Consider the following 19,494-nt stretch of genomic DNA (forward strand, 5'->3'; position numbering starts at 1 on the left):
GGATGACTTGGAGGAAGCCGCTCTGACCTATTCCACCAGCCCTTCTGGGCCCCAGGGCTGCCCGGATATTTCTGGCTCTCCCAAAAGAACACAAAACTTTACCCACTAATGTAAGCATACAAATCTCCATCCAACAAAACAAACAAACCTAACAGTTCCTCTAGGACTACCCTGCTTTCCTAATACGGGCATCTGGAATTATACCCTGGGCATCCAATCAACATCACAGTCCCACTCCCAGGAGGGGAAGAGGGACTAACCCCGGGTGGCAGGTAAAGGTCACAGTCTCACTGAGGTGGCTTCAGACGTTGGACATGGGCACAGCTGTCCCTCTCGGGAGCCCGCCTGTGCCTTTTTCCTCCCCCAGGCGCGTTACCTGCTAAGCTCCCAGGCCCTTCTTCTGTCTCTGTACCTTGTTCCCTGAGGCCGGGCGCCCAGCCGCTCACTGCTGCTACCTCTGTGACTTTCTAAGTAAACTTTCTTTTATAACTTGAAAACAAACAAGTGCTGGATGGGCCCTTTCAGGGGTAGGTTCACCAGATAAAATACAGGAGGCCCAGTTCCTCTGGAATCTCCCGTAAAGAATAAATACCTCTTACAAAGTTGAAGTATGCTCCACAGCTCATTTAGGATATACTTTTTTTCCCCTCTTTTGACTTTTATTATTATTATTTTCAATTTTATTAATTTTAGAGAGAGAGGAAAGGAGAGACAGAGAGACAGAAACATCTCTCTGTTCCTGTATGTGCCCTGACCCAGGATTAAACTGGGGATCTATGCATATCGGGATAATGCTTTAACTAACCAAGCTATCCTGTCAGGGCTAGGATATACTGATATACCTTTTGTGTGTGTGTGTGTGTGTGAGAGAGAGAGAGAGAGAGAGAGACAGAGAGAGGGACAGATAGGAACAGACAGACAGGCTGGGAGAGAGATGAGAAACATCAATTTTTTGTTGCGGTTCCTTAGTTGTTCATTGATTTCTCATATGTGCCTTGACTGGGGGGCTACAGCAGACCGAGTGACTCCTTGCTCAAGCCAGCGACCTTGGGCTCAAGCTGGTGAGCCTTGCTCAAGCCAGATGAGCCTGCGCTCAAGCTGGCAACCTCGGGGTCTCAAACCTGGGTCCTCCGTGTCCCAGTCCAACGCTCTATTCACTGCACCACCGCCTGGTCAGGCTATGCTGATATACTTATGCTAAAAAAAATTTTGTTGTTTTTCAGAGATTTAGACTGAACTGGCCTCCCAATTTGTTTATTTTAATTTTTATTTATTGATTTTGGAAATAGAGGAAGGGAGAGAGAGAGAGAGAGAGGCAGGAACATCGAGCTGCTCCCAGATGTGCCCTGACAGGGGATCAAACGGGTAACCTCTGAAGAGGATGCTCTAACCAACTGAGCTCTCTGCCCAGGTCTGGCCTCCTTATTTTTATTTGCTCAATCTGACAACTTTTGGTAAATATGGTAAACAACGAGGAAAGGGGTGCTCATCAGTGTCTTTAAAGGCAGTGACAAGCCCTAGCTGATTGGCTCAGCGGTTGAGTGTCAGCGCGGTGTGTAGAAGTCCTGGGTTTGATTTCCCGCCAGGGCACACAGGAGAAGCACCCATCTGCTTCTCCCCCCTTCCCCCCTTCCTCTCTGTCTCTCTCTTCCCCTCCTGCAGCCAAGGCTCCATTGGAGCAAAGTTGGCCTGGGTGCTGAGGATGGCTCCATGGCCTCCGCCTCAGGGGCTAGAATGGCTCCGGTTGTAATGGAGCAACACCCCAGATGGGCAGAGCATCGCCCCCTGGTGGGCATGCCGGGTGGATCCTGGTCAGGCGCATGCGGGAATCTGTCTCTCCGCATCTCCGCTTCTCACTTCAGAAAACAAAATAAAAAAAAATAAATAAAAAATAAAGGCAGTGACATCTGTCAGGGAAGGGCAGTGCTGCTGATTCAAAGCATTGGAACGATGTCATTTACATGTGAATACTCAGCTGCATTTGTACTCAGAACACATGAAACTGAAATGGCTGCTGATCAGTAGTATCAACCTTTAAAAAGCTACCTGGGAAGCTGAAGTCAGGTTCAGCCTTTGGAAAACACCTCTGCCTGGACTTTTTGTTCTGAAGGAGTTTGACCTGGTGATTTCCCCTCCAAGGAGTCATTTGCAAGAACAAAAATTGTAAGTAAGCTTTAGGGATCAAGATGTTCATTCAGCACTGCCTATAATAACTGCTATCTCTCTAGATATAGATAAAGATGACTGTATCTGTCATAATTGCTAACACTCACATGGCAGTGTTGTAAGCGAATTGCCGAGTCCTTATGGTAAGACTAAAAGCCAGGGAATAACTATCCAATATCAGAATAGTTAGTGAGCTGATGGTCTACCACCAGGCAAGGCATAAGGCGGTCATTAAAACTAATGATTATTACAACACAGAGGATCCTTAAGGTATGATGATGACATGGGGGAAAGCAGGATATAAAATTAAAATTAAATCTTCTTACCTATGTATAGAGAAGACACTAGAAGGGAAAAATTGCTCTGATTGTTAGGTAATTTTGTCTTCCATAGTTTCTTTTTTCTAAAATCCTTAAGTGCCTTTAGTGAGTGTAAGTTAATTTTTTCATTTAAAAAAAAAATCATCCAGAATCTTCCTTTTCTTCCCAGGTATAAAGATAGTATTTAATAAGCGCCAGGCACAGACCCACCACAGAGCAGTCGGAATGCAGAGATGAGAAACACACAAAGCCTGCCCTCCAGGGTCATAGAACCACAGCACTTTCATGTAGCACCCACTAATTAGCCGCTCAAGACTCCCCTCCTCAGGATGCTCTTGAGGGTACCTTCTCTATACCTACCTACCTGATTTCTCCACTAGACCATGAGTTTCTTTTGTCTTTTTTTTTTTTTGTGAATGAAGGGGAGATAGTGAGGCAGAATCCTGCCAGGGGTCGTCAAACTTTTTATAAAAACTGCCCACTTTTGCAGTGCTGGTCAACCTGGTCCCTACCGTGCAACCAAACAGCACTGGATTAGCCCATCATGAAAGCTGGAACGCCCACTAGTGGGCGGTAGGGACCAGGTCTACCAAGCACTGCAAAAGTGGGCGGTTTTTATAAAAAGTTTGACGACCCCTGGACAGGATCCATCCAATAACCCCAGCTGGGGCTAATGCTCAAATACCGAGCTATTTTTAGTGCCTAAGGCTTATGTGCTCTAGGGAGCTATCCTCAGTGCCCAGGGTCACACTGGAACCAACCAAGCCATGGGCTATGGGAGGAGAAGAGGGAGAGAAGGGAAAGAGGGGTGGGGGAGAAGCAGATGGTTGCTTCTCTGGGGATCAAACCTGGGATGTCCATGTGCCAGGCCAACACTCTATCCACTGAGCCACCAGCCAGGGCCAATTTTCTTAAGGTAAAAAACTGTGACTCTTTCCCTCGATTCCCCAGAACATGTGATTGGCTTCAAGAGATGGAGGGTCCCTCACCCTCTTTAGTTTGTCGTTTTGATTTTCTTGCCTTTCTTTCTTGCCTTTTCCGGGTCTGGCCCAGCCTCCAGGAGACTTGACAGATGCCACATACAAGAAAGAGGAGGATTCCTTTGCTGTGGATGTCATTGTGGTTGCACGCATCTGACCTGTCAATACGTGTGCGTGCAGGGACTTGAGCTGATCCACCAGAAATCTTGGACAAGCAGTCACTGGTTTATTGTTAAGTGACCCTATAAAAGCAACTTTATGCATGCTGGAATTGAGCAGTTTGGGGGTAAAAACTGTACTCATTTAAGTGTAAAAAGAAGAAAAAGAAAAGAAAAGTGGTGCATTTATAAACTGTGTAGCCGGTTAGAGCAGGGATCAGCAAGCCTTTTCCAGAAAGGGCCAGCTGTATATGTTTTAGGCTTCGCCGGCCATATGGTCTCTGTCACCATGACTCGACCCCGCCCTAGAGCAGGAGAGCAGCCACAGACAAGAAGGAGAAGGGTGGGTGTGGCTGCGTGCCAATAGAGCTTGATTTGTGGACGCCGGAGTCGGAATTTCAAATCATTTTCATATGACATCAATTATTATTTTTTGGATTTTTTCCCCCAACCACTGAAACATGGAAGGTCTTGCCCTGGCCAGGCAGTTTGGTTGGTAGAGCATCCTTTCAATACTCCCAAGTTTGCGGGTTCGATCGCCGATCAGGGCACATAAAAAAAAAAAATCAACCAATGAATGCGTAAGTAAGGGGAACAACAAATTAATATTTCTTTCCCTTCTTCTCTCTCTAAAATCAATTAAAACTTTTTTTAAATAGAAGAAACATTCCTAGCTTACAGGCTGTTCAAAAACCAGTGACGTGTAGGGTTTGGCCTGGCTGTTTGCAGAATCCCCCATTACAGCATGGGTTGGGGGCAGGCTCACCTGCCTGAGCTCACCTGCAGCCTTGCCAGCCACTTACTGGGGCCCTGGGGGAGTTCCTAACCTCTCGGCCCTCCGGTTTCCTCGGGTGGAAGGTGGGAAATCACTGTGGCCCGAGCACAGGGCCTATGAAGCTTGAACTGATGCTGTGTGCACACTGTAGGAGCCCTATAATGCAAATGCATGCATGGCCAGAGAGAGAGAGAGAGAGAGACAGAGAGACATGGATTTCTTGTTCCACCCATCCATGCATTCTTTGTTGATTCTTGTGTGTGACCTAACTGGGGATCAAACCTATGACCTTGGTGTATCAAGACAATGTTCCAACCAACTGAGCTAGGGGAAGTCATGATTGTTTCCAATTGTAAAGAATATTGGGAAATAGCCCTGACTGAACAGCTCAGGTGGCAAAAGTGTCATCCTGATGTGCAGAGGTTGCTGGTTCGATTCCCGGTCAGGGCACATGCAGGAGCAGATTAATGTCTCTCTCTCTCTTTTCCTCTTCCCCTCCCTCTCTCTCTAAAATCAACTTCTAAAACAATTTAAAAAGGAATATTGGCTACCTGGTTATAAGGGATGGTGAGAATCCGTGATTTGCTTCTCCCATATACTTGTGCAGTATGACAGCCCTCAATTCCCACATGCACCAACATCCCAGGGAAGACTTTTTTTTTTTTTTTTTTTTTTTGTATTTTTCTGAAGTTGGAAGGGAGGCAGTCAGACAGACTCCCGCATGTGCCCGACCGGGATCCACCCGGCACGCCCACCAGGGGATGATGCTCTGCCCCTCCGGGCGTCGCTCTGTCGCGACCAGAGCCACTCTAGCGCCTGGGGCAGAGGCCAAGGAGCCATCCCCAGTGCCCGGGCCATCTTTGCTCCAATGGAGCCTCACTGCGGGAGGGGAAGAGAGAGACAGAGAGGAAGGAGAGGGGGAGGGGTCGAGAAGCAGATGAGCGCTTCTCCTGTGTGTCCTGGCCGGGAATCGAACCCAGGACTCCTGCACGCCAGGCCGACGCTCTACCACTGAGCCAACCGGCCAGGGCTCCAGGGAAGACTTTTATTTCCTGCATTTCTTTTTGTGGTCCTGGAGACAGAGGAATTGTATTCCCTTTCATTTGGTGCATGCAAAGTGCTGCCCTTGTTTATTTTTTGTTTGAATTTTTTCTCCGCACGCCTTCTTCTCTCCGAGAAGTCTGATCCATTGGTCTGGGCTGGGGCACTGACAGAGGTATGTGTTTTCAAAAGTTCTTCAGTGAGTCTAATCTGTGCCAGGGAACCACTAACCTAAGGTGTTATTTCAGCATCTAGTATCTTTCGGCTCAAAGTGGCCCATGGGCCAGCAGCCCGGGCACTGCCTGCTAGAAACGAAAGGTCTCAGGCCCCGCCCCAGGCCCCCGAACCAGAACACACACTTGAACAGAGTCCAAGTGACCTGTGCGCTCATTTCTGCTGCGGAAGCGCACACCTCTTGTGCTTGGAAGTGAGTTTGGAGACCTGCTGCTATCGATGGGCTCTTATTTAAGACCCAAGGTGCAGTGAGCTTGTTTTTTCTTTTTCTTTCTTAATCTAGGGCTCTCACAAAGCAAGGATCCTCTGCAGTTTTCCATCTGGCACAGCCCAGAGGGCCAGACTGTGCCAGGAAAAACAATTTAGGACCTGAAAGGCCACCCGGGACCTCTTTCCCCATGACCCCGGAGGGTGGACGTCACTGGTACTCATGGGGCTGCCAGCGGTGGGCTGTGGATGGCATTTCTTAATATAGTTAGTCAACAGCTATGTTTTCTGAGTGCCACAGAGGACTAAAGGAATGTCAGTAAATGTTTGGAATGGAGGGAACGGATGGCTTTGAGAAGGACATTTCCCAGGCCTTGGAAGGAGACTGGATATTACAGAGGGGAGCTAGCATGGACACAAATCCCCATACACAGGTCTGCTCAATGCTTTTTCACCGCGTAGATATAGTGGTGTGAGCAGAGAGCTAGCATTGCCTGAAGAAGCTCTGGCCTTGTGGTCCTAGGAGCCTGGTCTTGTTCAGGCCACAGGCAGCGCTAGCCGCTGCTGGAGTTTGCCCTTTGTCTTGGTTTACTGGCCTGTACAAAGGGCGCATTGCTGCAGCGAGCTGCATTTCAAAACTCGGTTGCGCTGCCTTGTCGCTCCGAGCACTTCCTTCCTTCTTTCCTCCGGAGAGCTCAAGAAGTGGTTCTGTCCTCAGCCCTCCTTTGTCTCATCCCTTAGAAACAAGGACGGTAGGAGAGCCCGGCCCCAGGGGTCAGGCCCCACTTGGCCATCACCGGTAGGAGAGCCTGGCCCCAGGGGTCAGGCCCCACTTGGCCATCACCGGTAGGAGAGCCCGGCCCCAGGGGTCAGGCCCCACTTGGCCATCACCGTGTGACCTTCAGCTGAGCATTTCACCAGGGGTCCTCAGCTGGTAAAATGGGAGCACATACCCTTCTCTACAGGGTGGCTGCTGAAACCCTGTAGCAATGTATTGAGGAGTTCTCTGAAAACTAGGTTCAGGGGCTCAGTTGCTGTTTATACTCTAAATCAGGGGTAGTCAACCTTTTTATACCTACCGCCCACTTTCGTATCTCTGTTAGTAGTAAAATTTTCTAACCGCCCACTGGTTCCACAGTCATGGTGATTTATAAAGTAGGGAAGTCACTGTACTTTATAAAATTTATAAAGCAGAGTTACAGCAAGTTAAAGCATATAATAATAATTACTTACCAAGTACTTTATGTCGGATTTTCGCCAAGTTTGGCAGAATAACTCTTTATAAAACAACTTACTATAGTTAAATCTATCTTTTTATTTATACTTTGGTTGCTCCGCTACCGCCCACCATGAAAGCTGGAATGCCCACTAGTGGGCGGTAGGGACCAGGTTGACTACCACTGCTCTAAATTAACATCTCTCTTTCTCTCTTTTTAAGAAAGAGAGAGAGAGAGAGAGAGAGAGAGAGAGAGGAAGAGAAACAGGAAGGGAGAGAGATGAGAAGCATCAACTCATAGTTATGGCACCTTAGTTGTTCATTGATTGCTTTCTTATATGTGCCTTGACCCGGGGGCTCCAGCAGAGCCAGTGACCTCTTTGCTTAAGCCAGTGACCTTGGGTTCAAGCCAGCTACCTTGGGGTCATGTCTATGATCCCACGCTCAAGCCAACGACCCTGCGTTCAAACTGGTGAGCCTGCGCTCAAGCCAGTGACCTCGGGGTTTCGAACCTAGGTCCTCAGCATCCCAGGTTGACTCTCTATCCAGACCTATGTATATAGGCCAGGCCTATAACTTAAAAAAAAAATTAATTTATTGATTTGAGAAGTAAAGAGAGGAAGGGAGAGAGAGAGAGAGAGAGAGAGAGAGAGAGGGGGTCATTGATTTGTTTTTCTACCCACCCATGCACTCATTGGTTGATTCCTGTATATGCCCTGACCTGGATCCCACCTGCGGGGGGGGGGGGGCATCAGGACAATGCTCTAACCAGCTGAGCTACCTGGCCAGCACAGGCTTATAACTTCCACAGTAAAAGGCCTCTCTGTGCCTTAAGCAAGTCCTGTCCATTGTTTTTGTGCATCTAGGTTAACATACCTCTGAAATGGCAAATCACCCTCTTTTTCAGACACTTGGAGGCATAATCATCCTCAGTGGAGCACATGATTTTAGCTATCCTATAATCCAACCTCCATCTTGCCTTCTCCCACCTTCATTTAATCTTAATTCCAAATGCAAGAAAGAAAATGCAAACTGTCAGCAGTGAGCGTGATCGGTCTGGTGAGCCTCGCTTCCTGGTGCATCCTCTGTCTGGCTCAAACGCAGTTTTACAGAAATTCCTGACGGGTTTGGACGTTCTGTTGACACAGCCTACCATCCATGCAAAAACAACAACAACAAAACAAAAACAAACAAAAAATAAAAATACTTGATTGGTTAAAATAATTTTTTTAAACTTATTGATTTTAGAGGGAGGAAGGAAGAGACAGACAGACAGAAATATTGATCTGCTCCTGCATGTGCCATGACCGTGCTCGAACCTACAGTCCCCACGCATCGGGATGGCACTCCAGCCAACGGAGCCATCCAGCTAGGGTTACATTTGACTGTTCTGACTCACACGTATCTGACTCATCCATAGGTGCGCTTCTGAAGGCCCCCAGTGACCTTGCTGGTTGTCAGATCCAAGGCCGCCTGTCAGCCCTCTTCTTACACAATCAGCTGATTGCTCTCTCCTCCTGGAACCTTCCCGGGGGTGGCTTCCGGGGCTGGTACTCTCCTGGCTCTCCCCTATCTCCTCAGCTCTTCTGCTGATGCCTCCTTCCACTCCTCCCTGACCTCTGAACATTGCCATGCCCCCGGGACCCATCCTTGAACTTCTCTCTCCACACCCACAGCCTTGCTGATCTCACCCAGTCTTGTAGTTTAAGGTCTATCTCTATGCTGACAACTCCCGATCTTATATCTCTAGAGTCATGCTCCTCAGCTCCAGGTTCTTTGATCAGATTGCCTACTTGACATCTCTGCTTGGACGTCAAGTAGATGTTTCCGTGTTAACCTGTCCAAGGTAGAGCTCCAGCCCTAAGCCCCCAAACCTCTGCCTCCTGCCGTCTTCCCCATCAGTTTCTGGTGACTCCCTTTTCCAGCTGCCCAGGTGCAAAGCCCAAGACAGCCAGGACTTCTCTCTTGCTCTCAAACCCATACCCACCTACCAGCAGATCCTCTCAACTCTCCCTTCAAGCTGCTGACCGCATTTTGCTGCCTTCACTGCTACCTGGCTCTGGGTTCACCCCTGTTCTTCCCTCCGTAGCTTATTCTGATCTCACCAGACTGGCTTCCTCACTGTCCTGTGTCAGCACCAGGCTGGGACCTACCTTGGGGCATATACTGTTCCTGGGATCCAAAGCTCTCACCCTAGATATCTATTGCAAGACATGCTTGCTCATCTCCGTCACCCTTTTGTTCAAATGTCACCTTCCTGTAGGCTTTACCCTCAGCGCTGGATTAAAATTGCAACCCTGGGGTTATATAATGATGGAAGGAGACTTGACTTTGGATTGTGAGCACACGATACAGTATAGAGATGATGTATTATACTTCAAGTATACAGAACTGTATACTTGAAACGTATCTTTTTTTTTTTTTTTTTTGTATTTCTCTGAAGCTAGAAACGGGGAGAGACAGTCAGACAGACTCCCGCATGCGCCCGACCAGGATCCACCCGGCACGCCCACCAGGGGGCGACGCTCTGCCCACCAGGGGGCGATGCTCTGCCCCTCCGGGGTGTCGCACTGTTGCGACCAGAGCCACTCTAGCGCCTGAGGCAGAGGCCAAGGAGCCATCCCCAGCGCCCAGGCCATCTTTGCTCCAATGGAGCCTTGGCTGCGGGAGGGGAAGAGAGAGACAGAGAGGAAGGAGGGGGGGGGGGTGGAGAAGCAGATGGGCGCTTCTCCTGTGTGTCCTGGCTGGGGATTGAATCCGGGACTTCTGCACCCCAGGCTGACGCTCTACCACTGAGCCAATCGGCCAGGGCCTGGAGAGAATTTTTGAATTTAATTGAATCCAATAGAGGACACGTCTGGAAACAAGATCTCAACAGACTGAGAAAAATGCTTTCAAGAAATGAGTTTGCAGCTTCGTTTATGCATTTGGAATTAGGTTGAGAACTAAGGAAGATTGCATGAAAGTGGGAGAAGGCAAGGCAAGGGCAGGCTTACAGGGTAGTTAACAAGGCTATATGCTATGGTGAGGGCTTGAGAAGGCAAGGTCTGAAAAGAGTCATTTCGAAGGTGTGTTAACCTAGGTGCACAGAAACAGGACTTGTTTAAGATTAACCTTTTACTAGAGAAGTTACACGCCTGGGGTCTGACTACTCACCATGACCTGTCCAGTTAGGAATTTATGACCAGATTAACCTATGAGGTTACTTCCTGTAAAATCCTTTTTTTTTTTGAATCCACAGCCCAATGAGAATATAAATTCCATAGGACAGAGAGTTTGCAGTTTCATCACTGCAGTATCCTAGTGCGTAGAGTAGTGCCTAGCACATAGTAGGTGCTTAATAAATACTTAGTAAATGAATAAATGAACAGATGTTATCCTATTTATTTATTTTTTATATTAAGTGAGAGGCAGGGAGGCAGACAGACAGGCTCCTGCATATGCCCTGACTGGGATCCACCCAGAAAGCCCCCTACTGGGAGAGGCTCTGCCCAGCTGGAGCTGCTGCTCCGTTGCTCAGCAACTGAGCTATTTTAGCACCTGAGGTGAGGTCATGGAGCCATCCTCAGCAGCTTGCCTGGGGCCAATTTGCTCAAACCATTTGAGCCATGGCTGTGGGGGTGAAGGTTGGGGGCGGGGTGTACCTGGGGGCAGGGAGAGAAGGAGGAGGGCTGGAGAAGCAGATGGTGGCTTCTCCTGTGTGCCCTGACTGGAAATTGAACCCAGGACTTCCACGCTCCAGGCCGATGCTCTACCACTGAGCCAACCACCCAGGGCCTCCTATTGATTATTTTAAAGGTGGGTAAGGATCTATTGTATGAATGATGTAATAATAATAGCACAGTGATTGGTAACACTCTTATATGATATAGACATTTATGGATTTAGTTGCTTCACAAATTTATAGTCTTTTATAAATTTAAAGTCCTTTATGAATTTACACTTCACAACAATCTTATGAACTAGGTTTGACAGTCACTCTCACTTATTAGATTATAAAACCAAGGTTTAGATAGATTTATTCCCTCTCCCACAGTCACACAGATAACAGGTCATGGCCATCTGTTGCATCTTGAACTAGTACCTTTCACTACTACTCGTGCCAGACTAGTACAGAATGTGTATATCACGATTTACTTAATCAGTCTCCTACAAATAGACACCATCTTGTGCTTCTCAGATGGGCAAGTAAGGCTCAGAGAGGTCAAGATGCTGTTCAAAATCATATAGCCTGAATTCAACTCCATCAGTCCATCAACTGAATCTGAGGTCTGAATTTTCAACCACTACATCGTCTCACCCGCTAAAGCGTCCTTCTCTCCCAGGAGGACTAGGGTTAGGAGGGCTTTTCAGGTGGCCCACTTCTGCCACTTGGCGATGTCCTTCCTTCCCAAGGCCCTTCCTCGACCACAGTTCCTCTCCCAGTCTGGAACCCTCTCCCAGTGGCCCTAGGCCATGGACATGTATATAATAACCCACTTAACCCTTGAGTGGTTCACCTGCCCGCCAGAGGGAATGTCACTGTGTCCAGGTTCCTATTCGGGAGTGTTCCACCTTTGTATCTCTCTGTCAGAGGTGTCAGGGACCACCTGGGGGACTTAGCTGACATTCATTTATTCAGTCACTTTTATTGAGCACTTCTATGTGTCTGGCACTATTTGGCTTCATCCAAATCCAGACAGAACCTAGATTGGCCACTAGTATATCTACTACTGTCTTAGCAGATACAGCGGTCTTTTTCTCTGTAAACATGGTCCCTGCCTTTGACAGTCTAGTGGTGGGACAAACATTGTTAAATACTCAGCCTAAGTTAGAGACCAAGTGTGATTACCATCGTCACTGAAGGTGCAGAGAGCTAGATGACTTAGATGCCGGGAGGGGACCCCTGATAGCTGATGGATGAGTAATTAGCTAAGAGGACAAAGAACTTTCTAGAAAAAGGGACTGCCTATCTAAAGGCGCTAGGGATAGCAGGGACCACAAAAAGCCAGGATGGCTGGGGCAGGGGAAGGGGAACTTGGTGGGAGATGAGGCTGGAAGGTCTTGGACTTGTCAAGGAGTTTTGGTTTTATCTCAAGTACAGTTGGAAGCTGTCTAAACTGGGAGGTGTGGTAAGAATGTAGCCTGGTAATGCTGTAGCCTGATTGGCCGGATCATAACGGATTTATATTCTGGACAGCTCTGGTTGAAAAGTAGAGACCAGGGTAGCAGGGACTAAAGGAGACACACAAGAAGGGTTGGTGGCCCTGAAAGAAATAAAGTAGTAAATCTGAGAACTATTCGGCCCAACACCATGCCTCTCTCTAGGGTCAGTCCGTGTTCAAAGACTGGGTGATGGGCAGTGGTGGGGTAGGCAAGAAGGCCCATTTCACTGATCAAGGTGGGACACTCTGAAGGCCGGATCTAGCCCTGGAGCTTCCTGTAAGATGACCAAGATCTTAAAAGAGATAAAAAATGTACAAGCACCCCTTCTCATAGTCTTCAGTCTAACGCTCTCCCAACTGAGCTATTTTGGCATGCTCCCCTTCTCATAGTCTTTAAAAAAACTTTTAAAAATTTAATTTAGAGGGAGAAAGGGAGAGGGAAACCTCAGTTTGTTGTTCCATTTATTTATGCATTCATTGGTTGATTCTTATATGTGCCCTGACTAGAGATCGAACCAGCAACCTTGGTGTATTAAGATGATGCTCCAACTAATTGAGCTATCCAGCCAGGGCACACATTCCCATTCTTAGTGGAGAAGAAGCTTGAGGCCGACACTTTCCCAGGGCTCCAGAGAAGTGTGGGTGGGTCCCTCGTCCCAACAATATGCAGGGAGGACTCTGTTCTACCCTGGGCAGGAGTCCCAGTGCTTGGAACCTGCCTTTCCTATCACATCCCTCCCACAGCTCCAGAAGGTTGGTGAGTGTGGGAGGACCTCTTGGCCCCAGGAATGCTGGTCTTAGCTTTCCCGTGTACTTGCTCTGTGACCTTGGGCAAATCTCCTTTCCTCTCTGGGTTCACTTCTTACTGGTAAGACAGGAAGGTGGAGTAATCAGTGACTCAACTTTTGGAGCAGATCACAGAGCCTTTGAGAGTTTGTTGAAAGCTATGACCATTATGTACATAATTTCTGGCAGCTCCAGGGGCTCCTGAAGCCATGGGGTGGGGCGAGGTGGTGAAGTACCTGGGATTCAAGAATCCTTGGATGAGACAGAAAAAGCACCATTTCTGAAAGCCTGCTTGAGGACCAGTGCACCATAGTCCTTTAAGGCCATCATTACTTTCCCGCCTGGAGACAGAACTTAAGTGATTTGCCCAAGCTGGGACAAGCTGAACTAGGACCCTCCCTTGTCTGTCTTTTAGAAGCCAAAGACCATTATTCTCAATAAAATGAGAGACATCTCTATTCTCCTTTCCTGGTCCCCACCACACCTCATAACACCATATAGTTTAGATCGCATAGTTAAGCTCTGTTGCAGTTTGAAGTGCTCTCATGAGGCAGGGTGTATTTGGGAGGTAAGGTGGAGAACCTGCAGCTCAGAGAGGCTAAGTGGCCTGCAAGGTCACACAGCAAGTGTGCAGTCTAGCTGAGAGGTGGAGACAGAGGACAAGTAGGATCTTCCTTAAGTGCCAGAGTGGAAAAGCCTCCCCTAGCTATAACTTGGGAAACCAAGGGAAAAGGTGGGAGGAGGCTGTAATTAAGGCAAGAAGGCAGGCCCCTAGGGTTTGGGTAGGGTAGGCTGGGGTTGTGAATCAAAGGCGCTAAGGCTGAAGGAAATGGTCTCCTGAAAGTGGTACACCCTTACTTAGCCTTGATGCTTCCAGTCCCGCCCTTTCCCACCTCAGTTGAAGGGGACCCAGAGTGTGGGTCAACGTCCTAAGCTTGAGAAGGCCCCTGGATGTTCATGTCCCCACCCCAGTTACCACCATCCTGGGCCTGGGTATGCCTATCCTACAGGGAAAGCAGATGAGCTCACTGTTCGCCTGGATCTCCCACTGCCCGCGGCGGTTCCGATGAAATACCTTGGGGGAGGGGCTGAATACAGCTCAGGGTACAGAAATATTTTTGATGAATGAAACCCAGTGGCTTTTGGGATCACTCCCAAAGGACAGGCAAAAAATGCCCACATCGCCGCATTAAAAATGTAGAACCACTTGGCTAAGGCAGCCCCCAATCCAGTCCGGTGTTCTCAGTCCTCAAGCTCAACAACCTGAGCCCCGGCACAAACAGGCTCCACATTACTAGGCGGGGAAGGCGCGGCGCCTTTAAGAGACTGCGGGCGGTGCTGCCCCCTGGCGGCCGGCGCGGCAGCGCTTCCTCCGCCCCGGCGGGTCCAGCGGGCCGGCCGGCCGGGTCAGCGCGGCCGTGGCGGTGGGGTCGGACTCGGCGAGTGCGCGCGAAGACGGGGCCAAGGAGGAGGAGGAAGTAGCGGCGGCGGGTGAGGACCGTGGGCGGGTCGGAGGCCGCGTGCCGGGGTCCGAGCGCACCGGGAAGGGCACGCGCCCGGCCCGGAACGGCCGTCTGCGCGGCCGGGGCTCGGAGGGTGGGCCGGCCGAGGAGGCAGGGAGGGAGGAGGCACTTGGGGGCGGCGAGCAGCCCGAGCGCGGGGTCGATCCTCCGCCGCCGGCGCCGGAGGGCGGGTTGCTCGGCCCCGGGCCGGAGAGAGGCGGGCCGGGCGGCGCGGGCGGCTCCGGCCCTGCCCTGCCCGGTGCGGCGCTCGCGAACTTGCGCGCCGGCGATCCCGGCGGGCGGGCGGGCGGGCGGTGGGGCGGCCCCGGCGCGGCGGCAGCCAGTGGCACGCCGCGCTGAGCGCCGCTCCCCCGCCCGGCGTCCGCCCCGCCCCGGCCCGCCCCGGCCCGCCCCTCCCGGCAGGACTGCGCGCCCGGAGCCCCGTTCCGCGTCCCCGCCGCCGGGAGGAGGTGCCCGCACGCTCGCGGCGCGCGCCGGGCCGCCAGACTCGGCCTGTGGGCGATTTCCTCCGGACCCGAGCTGCCCGCCCGAGGAGGAAGATGCAGACCTTTCTGAAAGGGAAGAGAGTTGGCTACTGGCTGAGCGAGAAGAAAATCAAGAAGCTCAATTTCCAGGCCTTCGCCGAGCTGTGCAGGTAAGGAGGGACGGGGCTCCGGCGTCCGGGGACCCCTGGCCCGAGCGGCTCAGCCCCAGAGGCTCTTTAGGGAGGTTAGAGCAAAACGGGAAGGAGCGGTGCGCAGGGACACTGAGTCCGGGGAGCCAGGTGGTTGTGGTGGCCGCCGGTTGTGCTCGAGGTAACCGGTGGCCAGTACGGGCGGCGTGGCACTGAGCAGGGCTCTCAGGTGCACTGGGGCCGGGTGGGGAAGCCTCCAGCCGCCTAGGGCGCGGTGGGATCGCTGCTGAAGGTGGCGGAGGGACCTGCGAAATCGGGGAATCCAAGCTCTCTGCCTGTGGCTGGAGGTTACTTTTGTACCGGAGTGTTTTTTCCTCCCGTGGCTCCTTTCCTTTCTCTTCGTGGAGAAGGGCACCAGTGTTCGTATGTTTGCGGATCACCTACTATGTGCCCCGTGAGTGCCGCTCTGGAAGCTGTCATTGCATGTCACTGGGTTACGCTGGTGTGAAGCGAGTAGCAATACTTGGCATATATAAAATACATATGTGGTGATTTGCTGTCTCATTAGAGCCTCGCACCAGCCTTGAGAATTGGCCGGGGTGGTGATTCTGGGCCACGTGTATGAGATGGGGGACGCTCTGCAGTGAGGTTGGGGTACCATGCCAGGGGTCCCAGAGCTAGGGAGTGGCTGGTGCAGAGGCTGGGTAAATGCCTGTGTCATAGCACCGGCCTTCCGCTCTCCACCCCCTTTCTGCTCCCCCCAGTGCTAGTGCTCAATGGTGGAGACCCAAGTGTTTCAATAAGGTGATATTCATAATTCATTACAGAAGCATGCAGTGTTGGGTCAGGTATGCCTTACCTTGCCCCACAGCTATGGCTTTGCCTTTGAGAAGCCGAGTTAAATCCTGTTCTCAGTAAAATCAAATGAGAATTCGGCCCCTCAAGCCTTTTGCAAACTCTGGATGGAAACCTTTTGTTATACGGTGTCTCCACTTGATAGATCAGATTCTTGAAAATTGGCCCCACTTGCATTTCCATCCCTGCAGGGTCTCCAAACACCATGCAGAATCGAACAGTTGTGTTTCTGTATCTTCTGGTGTGAGGAGCAAGCGGCTGGTCAGAGCTAGCTGGGCTTGGAGCACTTCTGTGCCCCTCTTGCCTGTCCCAAGGGCCTGGTGTCCCTTTGCCCCTTGCCAGCCCCGCTGGCGCTCTTCTCCGGGCAGCCAGAGGGGCGCACTCTGCACAGCGCAGCTCCTGGGTCTGCTTCCCTGGGGCTGGGGATGGAGTTGGCTGCCTCCTCGCAGGCCCTCTTTCCCAGGAAAAAGCAAGCTTTCCATGGTCAGTAGGGCATGACGAATACACGAGGAAATGAGGAGAAACTGGAAGCCAGAAGTTTGGAAGTGGGTCTGAGGACTTTTGGAACATTAGAAAGGGGCATTTGAACATTGCCTGCGGGATATACTTGTTGGAAGATGTGCCCTAGCCATTGAAGAAATGTGGAGAAGCCCCTTTGATGTGTTTCTTGAAGTCTAGTTCTGGTATGAGGTGCCAGAGATCCCCTGCAGTCATCTAAGACTTGGGAGATCCCAGTTAAGACCTTGTACCCTGTTCCCTGAAGTCTGGTTGTATTTGTGTCATCTCGTGTCTGCAGCTAAAGCAGGAGGCTTGTCATCTGGTTGGTATGTTTTGCTCTGTAATTAGAAGGCTCTAGCTGAGGCTCGCGGCTATATCCTCCTCCCAGACTTGCAGATTGGCCTTCCCTCCTCGTGGACCCCCTGCCTTTAAACAAGGGGTTCAGGGCAAGCTATGATGTCAACCCTTCAGGGGAAATCCAGCGCGGAGTATTAATTCTCTGAAAGGGTTGCTGTCCTCAAAATAGTGGTTTTGAGGAGAAGAAAGTGTCTAGGTCATCCTAGAATCTCAGGAAGCCCACTTTGTGTTTTCATTAGGAACGTTGTAGGTATTTTGCCGCTGAAGCTTAAGAAGGAAAAGAAAACACCAAAAATAGTTTTTTCTGTTTCTTCTCTCCTTTTTTATTTTCTGCAGCAGTGCCCCCTGGTGGCCACGTTTCTATACTGGGTACAAAATGCTCCCACCCTGCAAAGGGTGGCCAGAGCCCTTGGCTGCTGTTGTGTAGATGGGAAAGCTGGTGCAATGTTAGTGAACCTAGAGGTGATGTGCACGGACCGTGTCATGTTTTCACCGTTCACGATCTGGGGGTACGGCACTACTATTTTGATGGATGATGAGTTGTCTGTGAATTTCCCAATGAAAAAGTCCAGAGATGTTTGAAAATGACTTGAGGCTCTGCTCTGAATGTTTGGGGCGGTGTCCGCGCCAGAGAGGCTGACCCGAACAGACCAGGATGAGTTGTTTAGTTGAATGTCAGGCCATGTAAAAATCTTCGAGCAGGAAGGGATGTTGGATGCGCATTTCATCTAGCGCTTTTTTTTTTTAAACAGATGGGGAACAGGCACGAGAGAGGGCAGGTGCCATCCCTCTCTTCCTCTTCTTTACCGTCTACGGTGGATCCCGTCAGTGCCCTTGAAACCCACACGGAAGGCCAGCCCCTTTTCTCTTTGAGCACCGCTGACAGAAGGGTGGCCTCCCTCATTTTCAGTGGACTCCGGTGGCTGCCACCTTGCCCTGGGGACACTTTTCCTTGTGAGGCTGAGTCGTGCCTTTAGGAAGTATGGTGAATGCCTTGTTCTCCGAGGGGCATGCGTTGATGGCATCAGTGGGTATTTGGGGCCCGGTCCTGCTGGGACACCTGAGGTAGACATAAGGGCCAGCCCTTCAAACTCTTGATGCCCCAGCCTTCTGACTCGTCAACAATGTGCCTTTGACTCAGCTTGTTTTTTAGCGATACGATGTGTTCCTGCGACGCCCGTTTCTTCACCTCTCCCCAGGGGCCTGACTTCTTCCAGTCCACTCCCCTTCTCTTTCCCAACGCTGGAGCAGAGCTTGACGCCACCTCACACTCGCTCTGTGTTTTTTCACTGTGTCCAGAGGGGACTTCAGAGGAACAGCAGGAAATGAAGCTGTTGGTTGGACATGTTGGGTGACTTCTGTTTCAGCTTTCCACAGGGCCCCATTTGGAACTGCTGGCCGAGCCAGCTTCCCTTTGTCCGTCTTTCCTGTGTCCGTCCTCCTGCTCCTCGCCTTCTCCTCTCCTCTCTCCTGTGGCGGGACCTGTGTCGCAGGGGGTAATGGAAAGGCATGTGACTTTGTGGAGTTGGCTGGTGTAAACTGGGAGGGAGCCTCTGGCCACCTTTGCCGTCGTAGTCACTGACTTTCTAGGGTGATCCTTCCAGCTCCCATATCTCTCACCTCATCCTCCCAGCAGCCCAGGGAGAGTGGGGCGGGGAAACTGAGGCTCGGGGAGTGTAAGGAACTTGTACAGCCAGTTGGGCTTCCCTGAGTCCAGTCCTGAGGGATCTGAACCTAAGAACGTGACTTCCTTGTGTGTCTTTTCTTTGCCCAGGTTAACCCGGGGCTTCCTGGAGGTTCCCAAAGCAGAAGAAGGTCTGAGAGGTTCTCGGCCTTGAGAAACTTGGGGGCCAGCTGGGCCGACTGGCTGCCAGGAAATAAGATGCCTGTGATGCACTCTCGGACCATGTTATTGATGCCGCTTTCCCTCAGGGACTCTGTCCAGCTCCCCCAGAAGGAGCGGGCCGCGGTGCCCTGTGGCTCTAGTTCACCAAGTGCCTTCTGGAGTCCGGGTCCGGGGGCAGGGAGTGAGTGGGGGGCAGGGAGCAGAGCCCCGACCTCCGGGAGCTACAGTGCAGTGTTCACAGTGACTGGCCTCGCCTAGGAGGCACGGTGGGGAGCTTGGGGCTCCCTTGTCCCTTCCCCTCAGGGCCTGTGCTCCTTCAAAGGGGCCCTTTTCTGCTGCGATTGCTTACTATTCTTCTTTTTTTTTTTTTTACAGAGACAGTGAGACAGTGAATGAGTCAGAGAGAGGGATAGACAGGGACAGACAGACAGGAACAGAGAGAGATGAGAAGCATCAATCATTAGTTTTTCATTGCGCGCGTTGCAACACCTTAGTTGTTCATTGATTGCTTTCTCATATGTGCCTTGACCGTGGGCCTTCAGCAGACCGAGTAGCCCCTTGTTGGAGCCAGCGACCTTGGGTTCAAGCTAGTGGGCTTTTGCTCAAACCCGTGCTCAAGCTGGTGACCTCGGGGTCTCGAACCTGGGTCCTCTGCATCCCAGTCCAACGCCCTATCAACTGCACCACCTCCTGGTCAGGCATTTTTTCTTTTTTTAAAAAAAATGAATTTATTGATTTTAGAGAGAGAGGAAAAGAGAGAGAGAAACAAACACAG

The 19,494-nt window shown here is 50.8% G+C and overlaps 1 protein-coding gene across 2 annotated transcripts in view; it reads left to right on the plus strand.

The window, feature by feature from the left end:
- The first annotated feature begins 14,957 nt into the window (after positions 1 to 14,957).
- Positions 14,958 to 19,494, plus strand: part of ITPK1 (inositol-tetrakisphosphate 1-kinase) — a 164,987-nt gene continuing 160,450 nt past the window's right edge. For both annotated transcript variants that reach the window (XM_066341650.1, XM_066341651.1), the window contains exon 1: positions 14,958 to 15,184. In XM_066341650.1, the coding sequence (XP_066197747.1) occupies positions 15,090 to 15,184 (95 nt within the window). In that variant the 5' untranslated portion in view covers positions 14,958 to 15,089. The remainder of the gene's footprint in view (positions 15,185 to 19,494) is intronic.

This window comes from Saccopteryx leptura, chromosome 6 (assembly GCF_036850995.1).
Source record: "Saccopteryx leptura isolate mSacLep1 chromosome 6, mSacLep1_pri_phased_curated, whole genome shotgun sequence".
In the NCBI taxonomy this organism is placed as follows: Eukaryota; Metazoa; Chordata; class Mammalia; order Chiroptera; family Emballonuridae; genus Saccopteryx; species Saccopteryx leptura.